Raw genomic sequence first — 25,308 nt, 5'->3', positions numbered from 1 at the left:
AGATAAGCATACCCATGTGGAATTCAGATGGCTCACCTTTTACAGTCATCATTTCATTCTTTAATCCTTACCCTCCATGGAGCTCATTTCTACACAAAATCAGAAGAGTCCTGTTATGTAACATTCAGACTTTGCAGAAATAATAGTAATGTTGCTTTAATAATACCACCATGAATAAATAAATGTCCTGAAATCCTGAGTGAGGACAATAGCTAGCAATCTGTTCCTGAGGGAAATCAAGGACTCTCCTTTCATGTTTTGTTCTAGTCATCAGCTTTGTTTTGAGCTTCAGACTCATGAGTTGATAGGTACAGAACATGAAAAGCAGAATTTTCTAATAAATATTTCTGTTTGGAAAGACCCTGTCCCATTTTCAGAAATCACTAAAAGCAGAAATCACTTGACTTTTCTGGAAGAAATTTCGAACATTCTGGAAAATACGGTATTTTGGGGGTGTTCATTTGGTAAGGTAATTTGTTGTGACCTCAGCTGGGCTGCATACAGAGTACTTCTTTGGGACACAGGGTTTGTCTAGATGTCTTAATTCCATACTGACATATTTGGATACTTGAACATGTGAACATTATCTCTGCTCTGTCAAGGATTCAGAATTCACCATGTTAATCTCGCTGTAACCTGAAAGACGTTGCTGTTTTATAACCATTTTTTACCCAGAAGCTCACATCCTCATCTCAGTGTTCCTTTTCTAGACCACAGTTTGGAGGAGACTACTGCACTGGGGAGAGGAAGCGCTACCGCATGTGTAACATCAGCCCCTGTCGCAAGGGCTTGCCGACCTTTCGACAGATGCAGTGCAGTGAATTTGATACAGTTCCCTACCAGAATGAATTCTACCACTGGGTTCCCGTTTATAACACAGGTACATAGCTACAAATTGTTTCATATCATGTATAGAAAGTTTGATTTACAGACTTACAGGAAGCCTCTATGAGAGCAAGGAGTTGCTGAATTATAAGTCTTTTTATTTCATTAGAGTGAAAAATCTGGTGTGCCTCCAAATGCAGGTGTGCCTTTTGTGTGCACACAAAGGCAGTGGTTCTTCTCTACACATAAATGTTTTAGCAGAGTTCTAGTGATAATGACTGTGAGTGTAACTATCCTGATTCCTGGAAAGGTACTGCACTAAGAAAAGCCTTTGAAGTCACATCTATACTGATGGTCTGGTATAGACCCAGACCATCTTTTCCAGTGTCAACCACAGAACAATAAGTAAAGTAGTGGAGTGCAGAGCTTCATGTTTGGGCCTGCAGGCATCACTGCACCCAGTAAATAGAGCTGTTCAGCTGCAGAAACATGGCTTTACTATTTCTGAACTCAAATCTCCATGGTGACTTTACCTGGCACCTCACTGATTAAGTAATACCTCAACAGGTTCAGTTCCTTATGTATGCATAAATGTAAAGAGTAGATTATCCAGTAGAAGCTAGCATTATATTTTAAGCTGGTTAGGGTAGTGAAGCTCAAGATTGAGCTTTCAGTTTTGTTTGCTAGTGATTATTTTTCAGCATGTTCAGTGAGTTTTCACAGCTACAGGCAGTTCTGAACATGTTTCCTAAATTTCAGGTACTGTTTCAATTTCATCTAAGAAATGCACTTTTGAAGATGAACGTGGAGCAGAGAGACTTCCAGGAAAATTCTGCTGGAAGAAAATATGGTTGACAGGAAAAGACTTTTCAGAAAGGCATACAGTAAAACAAACCATGGTAAATGCTAACAGCCTACAGTTTAGTCCAAAGTCAAGTTCATAAACCTTTTTCTGCAGTTGCCTGTCACTGCACTTGGGAGGATTTGTTACTCACGTGTAGCACCGAAGGGTTGTGTTCATGTCCTCTCTATGACAGTGCTACAGAACTGCTAGTTCTGCCTGTGCATTTGTTGTGGACAGTCTGCTTTTAAAGGGCATTAAGAATCATGAATCAAATGCTTCCTGCACACTGGAAGGGAGGCCAATGGTCGTGCCATGTTTCAGATAGACTTAATTGGAGCTTTACAGACAAACCACTTACCTTTAAAATTCTGGGTTGTTGAGCCTGATGTATTTCATGTGGAGTATCCTGGGTTTCACTGACCTTTTGCAAAATCCTTTAAATACCAAGCAATTTTTTTTCTGTGGCTTAAAAAGCTTTTGGACTGTTTTCAACTGTTTTCTCAACAGTCAGAATTTCAGTCTACAGTTAGATGTCTCCTTCATGATCACTGAGGTCCTTAATGTTTGCAACTTCATTCTTACATTCCATTAACAGCATTTGAAGTGTTTAGTTGCTGCCTGACTCTAACTTAAAAAAATCCTGACTTCTTCAGATGAGCAGGGTCTCCTGGAAACACTCATTTAGGCGGGGAGTCAGCCAGATCTTGGGCTGATCCCTCATCTCACATCATCATTATGTGATTGAGCCTTTCTTGTGTTTGTCCTAAACAAAATCATAGAATCACAGAATGGTCAGGGTTGGAATGGATTCCTGGAGGTCATCCAGTCCAACCTCTCTGCTAGAGCAGGATCCCCTAGAGCAGATCACACAGGAACACGTCCAGATGGGTTTTGAATGTCTTCAGGGATGGAGACTCCACAACCTCCCTGGGCAGCCTGTTCAGTGCTCTGTTACTCTTGCAGTAAAGAAGTATTTTCTCATATTTAGGTTAGATCAGGACCTAATTGTCCAGTCCACACTTCTCAAGTTTGGTTGTGAGGATGCCATGAGAGACAGTGTTGAAAGCCTTGCCAAGGTCAAGGTAGACCACATCAGCTGCCCTCCCCTCATCTGTCCTCTAGTTATGCCATCATAAAAGGCTATCAGATTGGTCAAGCATGACTTCTCCTTAGTGAATCCATGTTGGCTACTCCTGATAACCCTCCTCAACATGTTTTGAAATGGCACTAAGAATAAACTGTTTCTTCACCTTTCTAGGGTTGGAGGTAACGCTGACTGACCTATATTTACCCAGGTCTTCCTTCTTGCCTTTTTTGAACACTGGGGTGACGTTGGCTTTCCTAAACAAGCCAATACTTTAAACAAAAGCAAACCAGCAGCATCTCCTAAACCCCACACAAAAAAGAGCCAAAGTTTCAGGGCTTTAGGGGCTTAATCACCATGTCCACTCTACATACACAAATCTCTCAGTGTACACCAGCTTTCCTTCCTTCCTCCTTAACTAGTGCAATGCAATTTCAAAGAGTTTTCACAGCACTGTGTTACTACTTTAACTTGCTGCCAAGAAAGTTCTGGCTTGTGTTTTATTATCAGGCATTTTAAATCCTCTTAATGATGCTCATGGGATAAAAGGGGAAAAGAAAATACCATCCAGCTTTCCCAAACCTGGAGTGCACATAACAGTTTTTATGTGGAAATACCTAGTTGAGAAGATGAAGCCCTGAACATTTTGTGACATTTTAGACATTTTGTATTCCTTCATCCTGCTGGGAAAATAGTACATGATCTAAATGGTCTCAGTTGTCTCTCCTGGCTTCAATTTCATAGCTTATGTAAGCGAGTTCTAATGAATGTCACGTAATTAAACACTTGTTATAATGTCCTGTTCTGTTGTGCAAATTGTAGCTTCATAAGAGGACAAAGTCTCTTTTTTGAATAGCTTATGATTTAATATGAGGTGAGATGCAACAAGCAGCTTTAACAAGGAAGCTGGCAGAAAGCAGGGAATGACATCTCACTGCTACCTAGGCTAAACTATATTGAAGGTTCCAACTGAGATTTTTCGCTTCTGTTTGGGCCTTTTGGGGAACTTGCATAGAGTTCATGTGGATTTGCTGCAGAGCACAGAAACCCAAGTATCCCTGAATCTCAATGTGAAGGGGACTTCCAGGTTCAAGGGTGGCTAAAGCATCCAGCAGCTCTGACCAGAGTATTTTCGGAATTGTTCTCATTACCCAGGACCCTACATTGACATTTTAGTCAGACTTGGGTGCTTATCTACTTCTCTTGCTATGAGGCTGACCCCATATTTACTTATTTCATACTGTTTGACAAATTACATTTGTCAGAAACTGATCGCTTCTCAGGGCTTAATGTCCATGTAATAAGTATGAGTTGTGTATTGAGTCACACAAATACCTTTCTTTCTTCAATCAGTGCCAGGATCATCTCGTGTACTGGTAGATAGGGGTTATGTTGCTGAAGTGTTTTGAATCTCATATTTCTTCCAAAATATGTCTGTGTATCAAGTACGATCTGTACTGATACAGTTGCAGGGCTGAGCAAAGAGCATGAGATGATGTTTCTGCTGCTACTCCTTGGAAGTGGAAACTCTATTTTCCAGTTCCAAGCCTGCTTAAAATGATAAAGTAGCTTCACCTCAGATTTTTTCCCCCATTTTGTCTGTGCTTGTTAATTTTCTTTTCCAATTTTCTTTGTTTTGGATTTCCTTATCCAGTGCAGAGTTTCCACAGAGGTGTGGGTTTGAATAGGCCTGAAGTAGGAAGAAATATCGAAGGCTTATCTTCTGCTGGCAGACACATTAATCACATCCTTCTCAGTCAGGTTAAGCTAGCGCTTTCCTGCATCCCAACTCATGGGAGTTGTGAGGGCAGCAAATATAGATCAGAAAGGGAATAGGTTCCTTCCTAGTTATCTTCATGTTGTTATGCTTATACTTGGTGAATCTGAACTCTGCTATAGTGTACACAGGAGGAGAAAAATCACATGTATTTTAGGATTTTTCTTAGCTTTGCTGGCTTCCTCAGTCCTGTTCTGATTACAAGTAAGTCACTAGGAGCTTACGGAAGCTCTGTGGCTTTGGATTCCATTGCATCTGAGTTTCTCCTATATTAGAGGATTGATCTTGTCTCTGTTCAAATCAGCAGCATAGTTTTGATGCAGGGTATGGGCACTACAGATAAAAAACAAGATGTCATTTTTCTATGTTGCTGAGTGTTGATGGCACCTGAGCTAAAACCTTAATGTCCTGCTAGGAGCAGCACACTGCTGCCAGAAGGATGCAGCCAAACTGGAGGAGGTTTACAAGAGAGCAACATGAAACTCAAATTATTTGAAAAACATATTTTAATAGAAAGGTTGAAAAAAGCAAGCTTTGCTCTAGAAAAGGGAATATAGAGTGAGTTAAATGTCAACTACTTGAAGGGAGTTTCTAAGGGTGTGTAGCATGCATATCCCTCAGCTAGCAGAGATAGAGGCCAGCAAGACTGCATGGCTCTCTGCAGTGTTTTGCTTGGGTCTGGAAGAAGCTGCCGAGATCCCAGGCGTTCTGTGCCTCTGTTAACTGACTTTGAAAAGCAGGATCCTGTGCTTTTATCGGCTCGGTTTGAATGTAGGTCTTCTGCTTTCGCACCAGGGTTTTGGTTGCTATTAGTTCATGCTGCAGCTTCTCACCCCCTCCACACAAGCTGTGTAGAAATCCCTAGAGAGAGCCAGATCCAGCAGTTCTTCCTATCCATACAAGATAGGTTGGACAAGCAGAAACAGCCAGAAAAGCAGGAGGGAACATTAAGTTACACATTAAATCTTCGTTGCTGTATGGTTGGTTAGAAATTGCAACAGGTTACCTAGAATGTTTGAGGTGTTAATATTATCATTGTAGATATAAATACAATCTCAGCAGGAGCAGTTTAAGTAGCTTGGCTCCTACTTTAGTGTGGAAGGATGGGTAAGACACTGTCAGCTTTACCTAGGCAGAAATCAGCTCTGTTTAAATGGGAGTTCAGTGGGCTTTTTCTGAACAAGTATTGTGTGAGCATGGCCATTGCTGAGAGTTCACAGATTTGACCTAGGATTTCACACATTTGCTGGACTGCAACAATTTCTGTGTATTTTGGCCAAAAGGTTACTTAAGATGACAGCCTTTTTGTTAAAATCTCATAATGAATTAAGCAGATTTCCTGAAGCAACAGAAACTAAAGCATCTCCTTTAATGAGTTCTTTCTGAGTAACCCTGGTGCTTATCTTGATCTCAGTTTAGCCAATTTTAATATTCAGGACTGAAATACAATTCAGAAAATCAAAATTCAATGCCAGTCTTTGCTTTCAAACTCTTCCATCGTTTCAGGAAATTTATTTCTTTTCTTTGTGTTTCAGTTCTGTAACTGAAAATAAGAGATAAAAAGCTCTTTCTACATCTGTATCTTTTTTGTGTTTAAAATGTTCAACTCTTTGAGGACAGTGGCTGATTCTGCTAAGGTTTATTTACTGTCCTAGAATAATGGAGCCCTGATCTTTCATCAAGGCCCTGAAAAAGATAAGTAAATAATTTTAGAAAATGAATGGCTGGTACAGTGCTAGGATAATTTCCTTCAGTGCAGATGAAGTATCAAAGTAATTTGAAGAATGATGGCAGGTGTATAAATATTGGATAGGATCGAGTTTGTGGGGAGGGAGCAATATCCTCTTATTTTCATTAAAGCTCACTGATAGGAAGAAAAGCAATACAAAATTTTTGGGCACAGGTAGCATCTAATTTTAGATCAGTTAATACAGTTAGGAAAACCAGGAGACTTTCATGCCTAGAAAGCCCTTCTTTGAATCATGAACCTTTGCAAGTCTGAAAGTTTGCTGGTTATTTATTTTTACTTCTTATGGTTTAGGAAGGGAGTTATCTTTATCTACAGACTTTTTCTGACTTGCATACTTAGACTGTTGTGATTATGACAGGAATATGTTTTCTTGCTCAGTGATTTTTGAAATAAGATTGAATACTGTCTAGCTTATTATGTCAACACGCAGCTAGGGAGGAGGTACAGATATCAAACTGCTGTTCTACATACTTCATTACAAACAATGTAAAAGCTGAAATGGCTTTATGCAAAGGCTGTGTTCATCAGGATCAATTCTCAGCAGGTAACAGATGAGCTGAAATTCTGGGATTCTCCTTTCCATAAGGATATTGTGCCCTTTGTATAAAAAATGGTGCATTGAGAAGGTAAACAAGGTGAAACAAAATTTAGAGTACTAAGTAATCCAATTAGCCACACGGCCAGGAAAATATTTCTGCAGATTGAAGTAAAACTGCTTTGCATCACTTACAATGACAGCTCTTGCCAGAACAACTGATGGATGAATGGCTGGCAGTTTTCACAGAGGGGCTCATAATGATGACAAACTTTATGTTCTTGCCTGAGATTCTTTTGTAGCTCCATCTCCATCAATATTCTGGAATATGACTCACATCACCTTGAATTCAGCCTCAGTCCATGAGCGTGCTCTGCAAAGCTTTCAGCTTGCTGAGCATATGAAAATTGCTTTAGCACCAAGAATGAGGTCTTGCAATAGACCAAAACCACAAGATATGTCCTCTGTTACTGTACCTCATCAATATGACAGTGGATGATTTTTTTTTTCCAGTCAGATAGCTCTGGCTCTGATGGGAGGTTTCCAGGCAGTGATGTAAAGGCAGTGATTATACCTGTCTTTGGTTTGACCCTGGTTTAGTTTCTAACTCATCTTCCATTTACACAACTTATTTATCAGACTTTTGTCCTTTGACTCTCTAAAGCTGGAGTTTCAAAAATTTCCCATTGTCAAGGACCAGTATTTATGAGGCAGAGCAGTTCTCACTCCATGAATGAATTAGATGAAGCCTAGTCCATTGCAGAAAATCTTGTTTCAGAGGCCCACAGATTGCTTTTGTTACAGTTTTTCACTTCCCTGTTGCTTCTATAAAAATATTAACAAAAGAAAGACCAGAGAGACCTTCCATCCCCTAATAGGTGCAGGAGGAAACATGGTGGCAAACAGTGAGGAAAGGCTGAGGTGCTTAATTATTTCTTTTCTTCAGTCTTTAGTATCAGGACCAGTTATGTTGAGGGAATCCAACTCCCTAAGCTAGGCAACAGGGACCAGGAGCAGAGTGATCCCCCCACAATTCAGGAGGTGATGGTCAGTGACCTGCTACACCTTGTAGATGTGCACAAATCTATGGGGCTGGATGGGATACACCCACGAGTGCTGAAAGAGCTGGCAGGGGTGCTCACCAAGCCACTTTCTATCATTTACAAACAGTCCTGTCTGACTTTAGAGTTACCAGCAGATTGGAAATCAGCCAGTGTTACCCCCATATATAAGAAGGGATGGAAGGATGATCTGGGAAGTTACAGGCCTGTCAGTCTTGAGTTCAGTACCAGAGAAGCTGGTGGAGCAGATCATCCCGAGTACCATTATGCAGTGCATGCAGAACAACCAGGTGATCAGGCCCAGTCAGCAGGTCCTGTTTGACTAACCTCATCTCCTTCTATGACAGTGTGACCTGCTTATTAGATGAGGGAAGGCTGCGGATGTTGTCTACCTTGACTTTAGCAAGGCCTTTGACAAGGTTTACCACAGCATTCTGCTGGAGAATCTGGCTGCTCGTGGCTTGGGTGTGCACACTCTCTGCTGGGTTAAACACTGGTTGGATGGCTGGGCCCAAAGAGTTGTGTTCAATGGAGTTAAATCCAGTTGGTGGCCGGTCACGAGTGGTGTTTCCCAGGGCCCAGTGCTGGGGCTGCTCCTGTTTCACATCCTTATTGATGATTTGGATGAGGGGATAGAGTACACCCTCAGTAAGTCTGCAGATGACACTAAGCTGGGTGGGAGTGTTGATCTGCTTGAGGGCAGGGAGGGTCTGCAGGGGGATCTGGACAGGCTTGGCTGGTGGTCCAAGGCCAATTGTATGAGTTTCAATAAGGCCAAATGTTGGGTCCTTCCTGCACTTTGGCCACAACAACCCCCAGCAGCTCTACAGGCTTGGGGAGTAGTGGCTGGAGAGCTGCCCAGCAGAGAGGGACCTGGGAGTGCTGACTGACAGCCAGCTGAATGTGAGCCAGCATGTGCCCAGGTGGCCAAGAAGGTCAACACCATCCTGGCCTGTATCAGGAATAGTTTGGCCAGCAGGACCAGGGAGGTGATCCTGCCCCTCTGCTCAACCTTGTTGAGCACTGTGTGCAGTTTTGGGCACCACAGTATAGGAAGGACATTGAGGTGCTGGAGAGGGTGCAGAGAAGGACAAGTAAGCTGTAGGCAAGTAGGAGTTTGGAGAACAGGTATGATGAGAAAAGGTTGAGGGAGCTGGGACTGTTCAGCTTGGAGGAGACTGAGGGAAGTTGTGGTGAAGTGGGTGTCGGCTTCTTTTCCCTGGTGACTAGTGGTAGGACAAGAGGAAATGGGGTCAAGTTGTGTCAGGGAAGGTTCAGGTTGGATATTAGGAAAAATTTCTTCACAGAAAGAGTGATGAGACATTGGAACAGGCTGCCCAGGGAGGTGTTAGAGGCACCATCCCTGGAGGTGTTAAAAAACACAGGTGGATGTGGTGTTTCAGGAGATGGTTTAGTGGTTATGGGTTGTAGGGTGGGTAGTTGGAATTGGTGATCTTGAACGTCTTTTCCAGCCTTGATGATTCTATGATTCTGTGATTCTGTCCAAGAACAGCCTGGTGTGCCAGACTCACCAATATTATCACCATTTCTTACATTGCCAAACAGGAAAAAAGCCCAGTGTATGAAGTGCCAGCAGAGAGCTGAATGACACTCTACTGACAGGCAGAAGATCAGAAGCAACCATTTGAGTCCTGTCTGAGAGAAGCTGGCAGCAGTGATGATCAGTTATAAATTAACTCTGAAATCCATAATCAGCTGGTGGAAAACTGTTCCTTGTCAACATCCTTGACAATCTTACCCTTAAATTCCTCCTTCCCCCTCACTAATGACATTCCATTTTGTTGTTTCCCATTCCTTTCTCCATCACAGCTGAGGGCCTCATTACTGCTTGACTCAGCCAGCTGTCTGTTAACCTACCAGCATGGAGAACATGGAGGCGTGAGGGCGTCTGCCTCCAGCTGCTTGCTAGCAGTCTACAAGTGACATTTAAGAGGCCTGTGTCACTCTGTCAGCAACAGAGTTAGCCACAGCAGCCCTCGCCCTGCTAACTGCTTCTAATTAGGCCATTTCTGTCAGCAACTGCCAGGGAAAGTGAGTGGTTGGTGCAGTAAAGACACTGTCATTCCCTGTGCGTTACAGTTCAGTGTCCCACTGAAGAATTTTCTGAGAAAGTGTCTTTGTTTTCCTCTTCAGCAAACCCCTGTGAGCTCCACTGTCGCCCAATAAACGGCCATTTTTCAGAGAAGATGCTTGATGCAGTCACTGATGGTACCCCTTGCTTTGAAGGAAGGCACAGCCGAGATACCTGTATTAATGGCATGTGTAAGGTATTGGGTATGTTTGCATGTTTCTTTCTCTATATTTTCTTTTTTAAAGTTGTGGGAAAATCTTCATACAAACTTTTTGAAGGGTTGAGGCCAGTTGCCTCATTTAACCACATTTTTTATGATCATGGGGACAAGTTTATAGAAACAGCTTTTCCAAATAGACATAGGAGTAATTTCCATCCTTTTTGATGAATCCACTAGACTGAGTGCTAATTACTTCTGGTACCTTTTAATTGCTCCCTACTTCTGTTCTTTTAAAACATTCGTTTAAGAAATGTGTTTGATGAGATGTTTTCACAAAGAATTCTAGTTTTAGAGTTATAGCTGATGTCATTACTCTTTTTTTATATTAAAGCATTACATATTAGGTAGTGGTTCTGAACTGACTTGTAATAGGGTGAGACATTTGCACTTGAAGACAGTAACAATTATTTTGGTTTACAGTAGTAAATTGCATAATGCTGTACGAGATAACAGGCAAACACAGAGTACATCATTCAATAATGTTCTGTTTATTGAAGAATAAGTATAAAGTTCTCTGCATATCCTGCATGTTGATTGCAGGTTTCTAGGATGATGTGTGCATCTGTGGCATTTGGAGATGTGTTCTGTAAATGCAGTTACACCCAATGTCTTAACACCAGTTTTAGTGAATGTCTCATGAAAGAAATGGGTACTTCTGGGAATTAATTTACAACTATGATGAATTTGTTCACAGTGAAGATTTGCATCCTGTACCCCTTGAAGCCTGATAGCATTTTTGCTTTTAACATCTTCGGAAACAAAAGCAGAACTTGGTGTCTTGTGGAAACTATATTAGCTTATCATAGGGTGCTTGGGATTTTATGTCTTAAGTTATCGAGTTATATAAAAATGCAACTAGAAGGGACTTCAGTAAGATTCTGTTTCATTCCTTTACAAAATCGTGTTCATTTATGTGGTCCATATTTATTGTATTTTAACCTACCCTGGCCTTCCTTCAGGTACCTTCTTAAACTCCTGCCTGTCTTACGAACAGCTTTGAGTGGAGGAGGTCAACAAGATCTGTCAGTAATCTAATCTAAAATCATCTTTATACTATGACTAATTTGCTATTTAATTGTAGTCCTCCACACTCATCTTTTAAATGCAGCCTTTCCCCCTTTATTTAGAAGATCTTTAAGGCACATGCCTTATCTTCATGTGTTTTAAATCATCCATCACTATTGTGCTTTTGATTCTTACTAGAGCTGTCAGTTGCTCCCCTTGTGTTACTAAGCAAAGATATTGCTTCCAGTGGACATTGGGCTGTGATATGGAGACCAATGGAAAGAAGTGGGGAGACCAATGGAAAGAAGAGCTTAAAAGTGCAGTGTGACATCCATGGAACATTGATATTTTGCAGTAGTACATCCAGGCTGTATCCTCAGTGACAGCAAGGACTTTTTGTATCTGACCCCTGCTGCCAATCTGACACAGAAGTCTATCCCTCTGCAAGTGGCAAAAGGGTAATATCTCTGGCTGTTTTCCCTTTAGTCATGGAGCAGCAGGAAAGAAATTGTTTCTTCTTCCTGTCATGCAGCCAGGCAATTCGCGTCATCGTTTCTGCCTCTGCACTGTCTGCTGGGGCCAGAAATACAGCTAGCCTCAGGTGTGTGAAAAGGGCTCTTGGGCAATGGGGCTGCATGGAGGGATACTAATTTGCTCTGCACATGCTATGGCACACAGTGGTTGCTGTAGCACAGCATGTTTCACTGGCAGAGAGCGCTCAAGACCATATGTGTGCAAAAGAATCAGAGCCTAATTGCTGAGGTTTTATTTCTTGTTCTGTAAGCCATAAAGGGGATCTTGGGATCGCTTTTACTGGGCAATTTGTCAGAATTTTGAGGCTGGCTGTTTAAAGCAGTATTAGAGAATATACCTATTGAGTATCTAGGAGAATCAGAAGAATGAGGAAAGCAAATAAAGAGGAGGAGGAAGCATCTAGAAATTAATCTGATGGTTGACAAAAATAATGGGATATTCGCTGGAACGGGAAAGCAAGACATGGCCCGGAAATTAAAGTTCATGTAAATGTGCTTAGAGTGAATGACTGTGGGAGCTGTTTATTCTGACACGAGAATATTCACTTTGTGATGGTCATTAATGGCCTTATGAAATGAGGCCCAATTGCTAGATATGAAGGTCATTCTTTGCACCACCAGCAACACCCTGGAGCTAGGAAATTAAGAGAAGGCTTTATTTACTGTGACACAGTAAATTGCCTGCCCTGCTACATTTGTCTCAAGTACCCTCTTCTTGAGGATTCCTGCACCCCACCCTGCCACATAGGTAGGTGATGTCTGATCAGAGAAAAGCTATGTTTCAAAGGGATTCTCTTCATGTCATAGTGATGTCTTATTTTGATGCCATAAATATGTTGCCTGAAGGAAGTGTATGGCCAAGTGGGAAGGATCTGAGCTGATTGTGACTGAGCTGATACAGAGTATAGCCCATGCAGAAAAACTAATTGACACCCCAAAGGCAGGAAAGTAATGAAACTGTTGTGCTGTTGCAGGTCTCATTTGCTAGAACCAGTGCAATGGTTCCGAGCTAATTTGTTCAGCATTTGGGGATTTTTACACTGCACAGTGCTCACAAGGGACATAAGCTCATTGATGTTACTTTCAAAATGTCTGATTCACAGGCTGAACTAGATAAATTATTTGTAGGTGCACCCACTCAAACAAACATGAACAGTAAATAAAGATGAACAGAAGTCTTTTCAAGAACATGCATTTTCTATTGCAAAATGCTAATTTGGCAAAAATACAGTTTGAAGACAAATCATTCTCTTTAAGGTGTTCCAAAGAGAAGCATCAAAACACTCATTAATAATGTTGTATAAGAGCAGAACATGAACAGCAAAGCTATCATTTCCAGATTTTCCCCAGGTTTCTTTTTAATAGTGCATATATGCATACAATAGAAAATAAACTTCAACTTTCAGGAATCCCCAGAGAGGCTGGCTACTCCTCAGGCCTACTAATAAATCTGATAACAGTGACTTTACTAACCAAGTGTAGGTGATTAACGAATACATACACTCATAATACAATAAATATATGTCAGAATGCATCTCTTTAATAGCTACCTACCTGCCTTTTTAAACTCTTACAAAGTATTAAAAATAAACTGCAAGTGCGTCTGTAGACAGCAGGTCGAGAGTCAGATCCAAAGTCTTGGCAAGATAATGAAACATCCTGCTCTTATCACAGTGGCATCTGTGTACTTTTAATACTTCATTAAATCCATCCTTGGTCGAATAGCTTCATGCTTGAAGGCAAAAATGCAGTCACCTTAATGTATGCTTATCTGTGTAACATTCTGTACTGCTCATAAATGTGGTTCAGGGTGCTGAGATGTCTCTGTGTGAAAAACGCTGCAAAACCTTCCATTTTTTGAAAGTAACCTTCACTGAAAGGAGGGAAAAACTGAGGCTGCTGCAGAACCTTTTGGATGGCCATAGTTTTTTGGTACAGGTGTCAAAGGTGCTGACTAAGTCATGGCATTAAGTGATGAATGAGTCTTTTTTAAATCCAATGTAAGAATGCAAATGATGTGGTTTAACACCATGTTACCATTTGTAACTTGAGGCCTTCCCTTGCTTCCCTTTTTGCAGCTTCCCTAGCTCTTCATTGAATCAGTGGCATGCAGATGAAAAGCTTAGGTATTCCTTGAGCTGAAAATGATGGAAAAATATTAGGCAGGAGATTTTCTCATCAGAAGATTACGGTAGCTGATCTACTGAATGTAAAATAAAATCAGAATCAAAAGAGTGGATACCAAGATTTTCATACATCAAGAGTGTTAGAGAAATTGGCAAGTGTCACATCTAAAGCTTTGACAAAAATCAGCTGAGAGAAACTTTACATACCAACAGACTTAGGGCTGTTAGTATAAAGCACAGGCCAGCAGATACCTATTAAAAACCATTAAGTGTTGGACATCAGGTTGTGTTCTGCAACCTTACTAGTTTTCAAAGAGATGCAAAAAACACCCCAAAAGGAAATTAGGATTTTGCTGAAGTTTAAAGGTATTGGTGCACAGTAAGTTTGGTTTGATCAAGGAAGAAGTCTTGTCCTGACTCAGTATAAATAAATTTTTCTCCCACTTTCTTCCTTTCTCTGAACAGGAAAATCAGTCTTTACCAGATATTTGTTTAGCCCAATCCCCCATGCTGGCAAGCAGTAGAAGCAGCTTCATGCCTGCTGAAGAATTCTTCTATGTCAGGAGGTTTGACTGCAGTAGAGATTCTGCACTGCCTGAGGACCACAAAAAGCTGACACGGAAATTTAAGTTTTGTCACTGCATTGTATTCCTGGAAATCCATGATTAAAAAGAAACCAGACAAAAAACCTAAATGTGTTGGCCAATCCTAGATGTTGAGGACATTTGTGTGGCACGTTTTCATCTCAAGTAACTATTCTCTCCTGTGTGTTTCACAACAGGGTGGTGGTTTGTTGCTTGTTTGTTTTCATATAATACACATGAGTTTTATGGAGATACAACAATCTCTGCTATCAGTTTGGTTATGTAGGCTTTATACTCTTCCACAAAGTTGATTTTCCTCCTTCTGAGAAATTACACTGAAGGCAGCTATACATTAACTCCCAAGTATTTAATTGTGGAGGCCACGTTTATTCTGAAACTGTTTTTCCTTCTAGACTGTTGGCTGTGATTATGAGATAAATTCCAATGCTACTGAAGACCAGTGTGGAGTCTGCCTGGGAGACGGCTCAGCTTGTCGTACAGTGAAGATGATGTTTAATCAAAGTGAAGGATTTGGTAAAATGAGTTCTTTTATTAAACTCTTCAGTTGGTGAAGTGATTTATCTACATGAAAAAGGGATTACCTGCTTCTCATTGCAAATTGGGTGATTGATCTGCATAGGAAATTGTAAATTAATGATTCACAGTGAATTATGCTTCTGCCAGAAAAGATCTGTTGTCTGTGCTTTTTAAGTTCACCTTGTCTAATAAAAATGATGTCAGAGACCAACAAGCACTATGTAAGTTACACAGATAAAATAAAACCCAAAACAGCAAGTGCATTTACAAAATTAATTTAATTTACCACCTTGTAAAATCTGGACCAAATCTCTGGAGACTGTAAAACACCAAAAAAATGCTCAAGTGAGTGGTTTTGGGATTAATTTCTAAGTGTCCTAAAGCTGATGCCACTGGCTCTGGTGACCATGTGTCATCTCTTCCCTGTGCAGAATTTTACATTTCTGGTTGCTCTAAAATTTTCTGTGGAATGCCTCTGGCTTGAAAGGGGAGAAAAGGGACTCCATGTAGGGTTAAGGTGGTCTGAAACATCAGTCAGAAAACTGAGCCTTTCGTTACTAACTGCAGTGAGACATTCAGGCTCTTAAGTTGCTTCGTGTGGGATGAATGGAAGCCAGAGAGTCTTAAAGGGGGAGTGGGAGAGTAAAACTGAATGAGAACCATGGCAGTGAGTTGGAAATGGAAGAGACAGCCAGGATAAACAGCTTTGAATGGGAAACCAGGACAGGAGGGGAAGAGATGAGAAAACAAGGCACTGGAGAATGTTCTTAGAGCAGGGACTGTGGCTGAAGGAAAAGGCTGGTTTAGTGATGAGAAGTCTCAAGAGCAGTAATTGATACCATGCTAGTGGGGAGGGAGAAACTGCAGTGAGGTTGTGGCTTTGGCTGGCTTTTATGCTTGTGAGGTTTTTTTCAGAAATTTGCACAAATATTATTTGTGCTAATAATTTATGGCTCATTGATACACTCGTCCATGTTAGAAGCTTATAGATTTAATTTTAATTTAAAATATTAATAGTATCTGAGAGTTGCCATTTCTCTGGTTTGTGGTAGCACCCTCAATATGGATGTACCAGGATTTACAGCTGACATTGTGATTGTTACTGAATCTCAGATCTCTAGATCCTTATCAGATGAAACCATATAACCAGAAACAATTACATAAACACCATTCACATAATTTTTAAACAATAATTTATTATGTTGAGTTACAAAAAAAGCTTGCTGCTGATTAGCTTTGCTTTCACAAGCAGATAACATTCGTTGGGAATTAGTGTGAGGTTCTGGGAAATCAGGAGGTAATTTAGCAAGTGAAAAAAGGGAGGGCCAGGGAGAAGGGAGTGTGATACATTGACCAGACAGTAGCATCTATCTCAAAGCAGTGGCAATACATTTAAAATCAGGTTTATGAGCAACTGCAGGTCATTCATAAAAAAATAATTACGCAGAAACTTGCTAGGATACAGATTTTATGTTACAGCAACAAGAAAATAATGTCTTACTGATTTTATATTTTGTGTTGTAAAAAATGTTATTCTAATTACATCTGAAAAAAAAACCTACTGGAAAAGAACACCAGTGTGTCAAGGACATGACACCATTAAGATTTTCCATGCTGTTTTAATTTGGCCCACTTATGAATATGCCTTCTAATCAAGTCTTTAGTTACACAATCACACACTGCGTTCATAACACTTCTCCACACTGAATGAATTGAGAGAATTATTAGACCTTGGCTACTTATAATAGACTTAGACTGCTGGTTTCCTACATTAGAAGTTATACAGTAATTCTCCAGGTTTTGTTACTCCTTTACTTATGAAGGACTGAAAAGTCTGGATTTACACAGTCAGTCTAGGAAACTTGCAAAAGGTAACATCCAGAAAACTTGCCCTCCTGAACATAAGTAGTCAGGAAAAAAAAAAAAAAAAAAAATTATATATAAAAAAATAAATTCTTGATATAATTAGGAAGAGCCTGAAATAGATCCTTTTTTTGTAGCATAAGCAAAATACGACATTAGAACCAATACTTACCACCCCACAAAAGAGCTGAAAATAAAATTCAGATGTTAAAGACTTTATGGCCTGTATTTATGACAGCAGGTTGTTGTCCAGCATATAGGTGCTTCTGGTAGGTGGAGGGCGTTGATACTGAAGATTGCTTAGTATACCCAAATGTTTTTTATCTTCCTCATGTGAGTGACTAACCAAGGTGATAACCTTATTTCACAAGAAGGGTGAACAGGATTTGAGTCTCAGCTGTGACTTCATGCTGTGGGTATGAGAATGGTAAAACAGGTATGTTCCAGTCTTGAAGTAAACCATCACAAACCACAGCTCACGCTCCCAGGGTACCTGATTGTAGAGCTGTTATCTATCCCATTCTTAAAGCCCAGCCAGGAGCAATAGGAAGAAGGGTGTCTGAGTTTGTGTTCAAATTTCTATGTGAAATTCCTATTTTTACAGTTCAGGAGTGATAGCAATAGGAGTTCCCTGTGAGGTGAGAAGCAGAGAGCCTGGTGTCATATATTGCCTGTGGTGCAAACAGAATTCTGTAATTCAGGCTCTGGGTTCATTTTTAACACATACCAAACTCCTCTTTTTACAGATAACATTATACATGAAGAGTTGTTGAAATTCCTTATGAATATCAGTAGTTTATAAACATGTGTTTGACTGATTATAGTAATTTGAGGCATTTGAATAATGTTCCGGTTTATGTAGCAAGTCTGTCTATGGAAAACAGGCATGGGAAAATTAGATTACTTGAGAGAAGGTACATGGAATTATGCACATACCTGTATGTTGGTGACTAATGAAAATGTTCCTTGCAAGTTGGAAATACCTTTCTGACAACACACTTAACTTGCTGGGACTCTCTGGCATTTCTCTTGATTACTCACATTGCAATATGCCAGAGCCCTTGGGTGTGGTTATGGAGATGTTGGTGCTCATGTTTTGAGTAGATTTCCCTTGGCGGAGCTCAGAAGAGTGTCTCTGCATCCCTTGTAAATGCCACTGTCATTGCCTAAACACAATTTGTATTCATATTCCTCAAATGATACTGGAAAATCTTGCTTGCAAAGTCACTCTTCTAACTGAGGTACAAGCTCTGTGATAGCATATTTGTTTATGTTTACAAGCTGATACTTCAATAATCTTGCACACAAGTAAAATGCGATGATGTTTCCATTGTTCACCTCTGTCAACTTCTCTTTTCTCTTAGGGTATGTTGATATTGGTCTAATTCCAAAAGGTGCAAGGGGAATCAAAGTCATGGAAGTTGCAGAAGCAGGAAATTTCCTTGCGGTGCGAAGCAAAGACCCAGAAAAATACTACCTGAATGGAGGCTTTATCATCCAGTGGAATGGTGAATACAAAGTGGCAGGAACAGTTTTTCAGTATGACAGAACAGGGGATCTAGAAAATCTGACTGCTCCAGGACCCACCAATGAATCAATATGGATTCAGGTAAATCGGAGATCACTAGCAGAACCTGCTGGGTTTGAATGGCAGCAGAGTGTGCTTGGGCTCTGAAGCTGAGGCTGGAAAAATATGCATATTTGTATGTAAACTACTGTATTAGCATGCTGTCTCACAAAAATCAGTTGAACTGTTATGGAAAGAAATTTAACACCTTGTTTGAGAGGGTTCTTCATCCTGGCTGAAAATCTGATGACTACTATAAACTAATATAATCCAGTGGTACCACTAGGAATCCTGCCACCTGTATCTTTTAGTTCTTTGCTCTAACTTCCTTGTCTTTTGCGCTAGCTTAGACCAACAGGAGGCTGTGATGTGAACCATACCCAGAGGAAAGGCAACTGTTTATCACAAAAAGGTAGCTGATGTCAGGCTATGAACAGTGAGAGCAAGGGAGGGCTGACATCAGTGACAGTTTGCACTGATCAGGAAAATTCAGCATTAGATAGATGGATTAACTGTTCATGGTAAGTGAAATGGATCCATTTAGTATCCACTGAGGTTGCTCCCTTTTGTTTCTTCTTTGTTGGTTAATAGATTCTCACTTAAATGTAACCAACTTCTGTTAATTCTGCAAAATAGTTTTGAGTTGCACGTTTGTTCTCTGAATGTATCTTTCCTGGGTTATTTGCCTTTGTACTCACCATGCAATTAAAATAAGTATTAAGTGATGGGAACCACTTTAACACTTTGAACATCTGGGGAGAAGACACACAGGTTCAGTGCTGAAGTCTTTTATCCCATGACAATTTTTTTCATATCTCCCTCTCATCAGTCGACAGGTAGATTTCTTGAGGGGCTCTTCCCAATTGGAATTTTCCTTCTTAATCCAGAAACACTGAAAAATAATATTAAAGCAGCATCTGAATGAAGTCAGTAATTTTCTGACCTACTGGTTCTTCTGTAACAGCTACTTCAGAAGGGTAGGAACATTATAATGATGATAGGCAATAGCTCTTAATCAGCAGCACATTTGGCAGTGCCTTGGACAGACTTTGCTTTGTCTTTTTACTGTCAATAGGATGCCAGCTCTGCCGACCCACTTACTCCCACCTATGCTTGCCAAAGCACGTGGCAAGCAACAGTGTCCTAGGAAGGAAGATACGTGTGCCGCTGTCGGCGCAAAAATGGGAGTTTTGCTAGTCTGCTTTTCTGAACTGGTAGTAGTCTCCAAAGGGGATTGCCTTAAGCCTCGCTGTTTCTTCTGTTTTCATGCATTGAAAGCTTCAAGCCCGTAGATTGTTAAAATTGTAAGTAATTGAAGAAATAACACTCTTTTTCCAGCTACTTTTTCAAGAAACTAACCCTGGAATCAAGTATGAGTATACTGTACGTAAAGAAGAGAGTCATGAGAATGAGATTGGAGAGCCAGAGTATTTTTGGCAGTATGGAGACTGGACAGCCTGCAGTGTTACCTGTGGAAGAGGTAATTCCTTGCTTTCTTTTTCCCTTACTCTTTGTCCTTGGCAGATCTCATCTGTACTTTCAAGTTATCCAGACAGCATTCTCAAAGAGGTAAGGTTCTTTAATCTGCATTAGACAAGAAATCAGATCACATGGTTATAATAATGTATTTTGGGTTTAAAATAAAATGTATTGAATCCTTTAGGTCAAGTGGGTTTCTTTTTGAAATTCTCGGCTTCTGTGAACCAAAATGAAAACCTATACTTTTCCTCATAATTTGTTGCCAGTATTATTCACACTAAGCAATACTAGTTTATGACATAATCTTTTTTCCCTACTGAGTCTTTCCGATATGTTAACTACAAAAAATACTCTTTGTTTCTGTCCTGCCTTGATAAGCAACAATGCATTTTGTGCATTTCTCTGTAATTACTTTGGTAATTCAGTCTTGAGAACTTAGATATCTTTGCCATGCTCAATACAATGGCTTGGGAATGGCAACAGTTACATTGTTTTGTACAGCATTGTTAAACCACAGAAGAACAGTGACCTGATCTGGCAGCAGGTCTAGAAGTTTGCCTTTGTTAACGCACAGAAAATGCTAGCAGAAAACTGTCTCTTAGAAAGTCAACAGATGAATGAGATAAAGTTAATGCTGCCAGTAAACCAATGATGATAAAAAACCTGAAGGCTTCTTTAAAAAGTCAAGGTTTTTATCCATCTTTTGTGGAAATAATTTTTAAAAGATGAGAAGAATGTTGTGTATGAAAGGAAGTCTGAACCTGAGGGGGGAAGAGATTCCAGTCTCCTGTCTGAATTAATTAATGAGTTTCACTGGACAGAAGAGAAGTCCTGGAGATAGGCAGGGAACCTTATTCTTTGACCATCTGTGTGAAAACTGTACAGAGCAGCAGAAGATCAGTGTTAGAGTCACTGGACAAACAACATGAAATAAGCCTTTTCCTAATGCTAGGATATTGCTGGGTTTTTTTGATAATTACTGCATTCTTTAGCTACTTCCAAAAGGAAAGAAAAAGACAAAGAAATGTTGTAACAAATGTAGTTGGGAGCCTAGAAGCAGTGATGATTACGAGAGGAACTATTTTTTAAACCTTCCTGTCAGGGAAGTCACTAAAATAATGCATTTTCAGTGATTTTCACAAAGGACATTGTGTTGCCTTAATTTTAGAAGATTAAAAGAGTTCTAGAAGAATAGTGTCAATTACCCCATTGCGATAACACATTCCTTTATATTAAAAAAAATTATATATATGATGGACGTACTATAGAAATGTTTCTATATACATATATGTATATGTTTGTGCAACTATTTCTATGGGGGGATGGGGTGGGTTTTTTTTAAGAAGAGTCTCTAGCACAAAATACCACGTACTTTCTGCTTAGTGGAAAAAACCCCTCAAAAACATTGCCTTTAAATAGGTATCCAGAATAGGTGTTCTGCTTAATTACATGCTGTATATTTTAGTTCTGATACCTAGCTGTGATTATAATTTAATTAAACAATTAACATGATTAAAATTTAAAAAAAAAAAAAGAGGGAAAAAGTATTATGGAACTGTTTATTATATTGTTTTGGTTTTGTGGGGTTTTTTTACATGAGCAGCACTTTTCCCAGAACTGTTTCTCACTAAGTAAATTATAATCCTCTGGGTAAAGAACTGTGTGATTGGCTTTGATTTCTAACTGTCACATGGATTACTTAAGTAGAAGACTGCAGGATATGGGTGGGTTTTTTTCATTTTTTATTTGATAAGTGGCTTCCCCTCTTTACTGTGTTTAGGCTCTTAATAAATACTTCTTGAGCTCATTGTCTTTTTCTTTGCATGATTAAAAATTACGTGTTTCAGGCAAGATTGTGGACCTACTGACAGGAGTTTGCAGGGGAACCAAGAGGTGCATCACAATTCAAAAAGGGCACAGAAGCCTTCCCAGTTCTCTACATTCCTTCAGGGACAAGAGAAAATAAATTAATACACCCTTTGCTTTCTTTCCTCTGGTGTGCATAATTTGTAAAAGTAACTGAACAGGTCTAAAGGAGGATGTAATCTGCTAAAATATTGTACAGTCAGGGTATTGTTGCTTAATCCCTGCCCAGAAAAAAAGGAAACCCAGGTACAGATCTTCAGTGCATCATCTGAAAGAGGGGAGTTTGGATAATACAGTATTTCTACAGTTTCCTGCGTGTACCTGATGCTTCATCTGATTGTTCTCCAGGCTGTCTGAATGTGGACGGGCTGTGCTGTTGTCATATTAGCTTGGCACTCAGTCTGAGCTTCTTGGCCCTCCTAAGCACCACTAAGCACCAGTTTAAAACAGCAGGTTTATGCCCAGATCAGAGCGCAAATGCATCCACAAAAATACCTGAAGCCTTGCTGCACTAAAAAAAAAAAAGAGCAGGGAAAGTGTATTTGGAAACTGTTAGCTCTCCATCCTTGTTTGGAGAAACTCTGAAGTCCTGCTACCTTTAGCAGGGAATACAGGCACGATTGTGTCACACAATTATGCATTATTGTGGTTTGATCCCCCTGAGTTCAGTTCAGGACCAGAAGGCAGAACTGAATGTTCCCAGTGTTGCTGGGTTAAGCAACACGCTTCTCTGACTCCCACGGAAGAGACTTCTGGCTTTGAATGATGAAATTGATTTTATCTGAGCATACAGCCTTTGGCAGTAACAGACCTGTTGTACCAAATCTCAGGCATCTAAAGAGTTTTGAAAGGTTTGTAAGGTAGAGTGCATTGAAGTAGGCATCATTTTCTGCTATCAGTGTGCTGCATGATAAGGCTTACTGAAGACAAGCCTAGCATGGGAGTCAAGGAGATGAGAGAAATTGCATTTATTTAGATACAAGATATTAGTAAAATAAGCTTCAAGGAATTTTGCAGCTATAATTTGGTAAATAAACCAATAGTTTCTTCCAGATAAAGGGGAGGGCCAAGAAAGGTGAACTGTTGAAGTAACTTTGACAGTCACAAGCAGTGGGAAAAATTCACACTCACCTAGATTTTTGTTCTCTTGACAAATCTGGACCTGCCTAAAGATTCAGCGTAGAGTCTCTCATAGTGACTGATCAATGTGGTAGAAGTAAATCCAAGGGCACTTTCATCTTTTGTAGCTACAGAGATCAGGACAATACAAACAAATGCTTTCTGGAGCCAAGATAGTGAAGCTGAATTAGAGAGTGACAAGTGGGGCTACAGGCATGGGAATGCACTGATGCAAGAAAGCCTCATCTGTCCTAAGAGAAAAAATACAGTTCTAACCCTGTGATACATCTCCTTATGCAAGGGAAATTTGCCTGGAAAAAGACACAATAATCAATAATAACTTTGTCGAGTAAATCTCTTCCTTTCCACAATTAACCCAGGTTAGCTCCCAGAAGATGTTTTCCAAAAGATTCTGGGCCTCAAGGGAACATCGTGCTGTGCCCTGACCAATATCCTTCCCCAGGTCCATTGCAACTGAGAAAGAGAAGATGCAAATATGCTCATGTTTTCCTAAATTTCCTGCATGTGCCCATGTCTTTTGTAGTCTCAAAGAGTGAGCCTAGCCAGTCTACAATAACACTATTCAACAGGGAAAAAATATTTTCTGAAATATCAATGTTTTCTGTAGCAAACATACCTACTGCTGCCTGCTGGGGACAGAACACATTGCAGTCCCTGATACCTATTGGCAATACAGAAGACAGTTCAGTAATTACATTGCAATAATTTCATGGCAAACAAATGCCAGAGGGGTTAATTCATAATAAAAACTGTAGGCTCTGCTCAGTCATCACTCCAGGGTATTTTGACTCTCTGCCTGCCATTTACTTTATGCAGAAAGGTGCTTCTTTGCACACTGAGCAGTGTCCTGCAGACTGCTGCACCCTTTGGCCAAGAGCCTGTCCCTCCAGAGCCTACTGTCAAAAGAGCATGTAAAAGCCCCTAAGCTTTTTTAGAGGAAGATTAATGTAGTGCCTCACTGAGGTTTATTTCTAGACAAACTACCTATTATTCTTTCTTTAAATAATGGTCAGTTAGAATTTACAAGTATAAATCCTTCGTCCTTGCTTAAAGGATTTAATTGTGTTTCTCAGAACTAGCTTTGAGTGGTTTTGAACATAAAAAGAAGTGCAGCAGAGTTGCAACTAGAAGAGAGTATTAGAAAATCTCAACAGCTTGCTGCTCCATAGATAACATCATTAATTGGCAAATTTTCAAAGCTTTGCAGAATGACTCCACTGTAAGACTTGTTGGGGGGGTTAATTGTTATGTGCCCTCTAAATCCTTCACCATTGTTTTCAGGCCTGCTTTGCAAAATAACCTCCAGGTGTTCCTGAACTGAAATGTAGTACTAAACTTGTAGCACTGATTTTAGAAAACAAAGGTCACTGAATTTTCCTTCATGATTATGGGTCTAAGTTTTACAACACCAAGAATGTGAAGGTTGGCTCTTGTGTACATAGACTCACAGAATGGTCTGAGTTGGAAGACACCTAAAAGATCATCTAGTTCCAGCCCCCCTTCATGGACAAGGACATGTCCCAGTACACCAGGTTGCTCAGAGCCTCACTGAACCTGGCCTTGAACACTTTCAGGGATGGGACTTCCGCAGCTTCCCTGGGCAACTTGTGCCAGTGCCTCACCACTCTCACACTAAAGAATTTCCTCCTAGTATCTAATTAAAATCTCACTCAGATTGAAACCATTCCTCCTCGACCTATCACTAGAAGCCCTGGTAAAAGGTCCCTCCCCAGCTTTCCTTTAGGCCCTCTTCAGGTACTGGAAGGTTGCTATGATGTCTTCCCAGACCCTTCTCTTTTTGAGGCTGAACAGCCCCAACTCTCTCAGCCTGTCACCATAGTAGAGCTGCTCCAGCCCTCTGATCAACTTTGTGGTCCTTCTCCCAACTCTCTCCAGGAGCTCCGTGTTTGTCTTATGTTTGGGAATCCAGAACAGGACGCAGTACTCCAGGTGGGGTCTCACGAGAGTGGAGTAGAGGGAGAGAATCACTTCCCTAGACCTGCTGACCACACTTCTTTTGATGCAGCCCAGGACACGGTGGCTTTCTGGGCTGCAAGCACACATTGCCAGCTCATGTTGAGCTTCTCATCAACCAAGATGCTCAAGTCCTTCTCCTCAGGGCTGCTCTCAATCCATTCTCCGCCCAGCCTGTAATTGTGCTTGGGATTGCTACAACCAAGGTGCAGGACCTTGCACTTGGCCTTCTTGAACTTCATGAGGTTGACATGGGCCCACCTCTCAAGCCTGTCAAGGTCCCTCTGGATGGCCTCCCTTCCCTCCACCGTGTCAACCTCACCACACACTTTGGTATCACCAGCAAAGTTGCTGAGGGTGCACTCAATGCCACAGTCCATGTCTCTGACAAAGATGTCAAACAGCACCAGTTCCAGTACCAAACTTTGAGGAACACCACTTGTCAC

General features: G+C 40.5%; 1 protein-coding gene across 1 annotated transcript in view; it reads left to right on the top strand.

Moving 5' to 3' along the window:
* The window catches only part of ADAMTS12 (ADAM metallopeptidase with thrombospondin type 1 motif 12), a 160,837-nt gene that overhangs the window by 109,674 nt on the left and 25,855 nt on the right, over positions 1–25,308 (top strand). Inside the window, exons 12-16 of the mRNA XM_051643449.1 lie at positions 711–880; positions 10,031–10,164; positions 14,850–14,970; positions 18,201–18,445; positions 19,742–19,883. Of these exons, the coding sequence (XP_051499409.1) occupies positions 711–880; positions 10,031–10,164; positions 14,850–14,970; positions 18,201–18,445; positions 19,742–19,883 (812 nt within the window). The remainder of the gene's footprint in view (positions 1–710; positions 881–10,030; positions 10,165–14,849; positions 14,971–18,200; positions 18,446–19,741; positions 19,884–25,308) is intronic.

The sequence above is a fragment of the Apus apus genome, chromosome Z (assembly GCF_020740795.1).
Source record: "Apus apus isolate bApuApu2 chromosome Z, bApuApu2.pri.cur, whole genome shotgun sequence".
Classification (NCBI taxonomy): Eukaryota; Metazoa; Chordata; class Aves; order Apodiformes; family Apodidae; genus Apus; species Apus apus.
The sequence above is the reverse complement of the archived record's forward strand: the minus strand, read 5'-3'. Positions and strand labels throughout refer to the sequence as shown.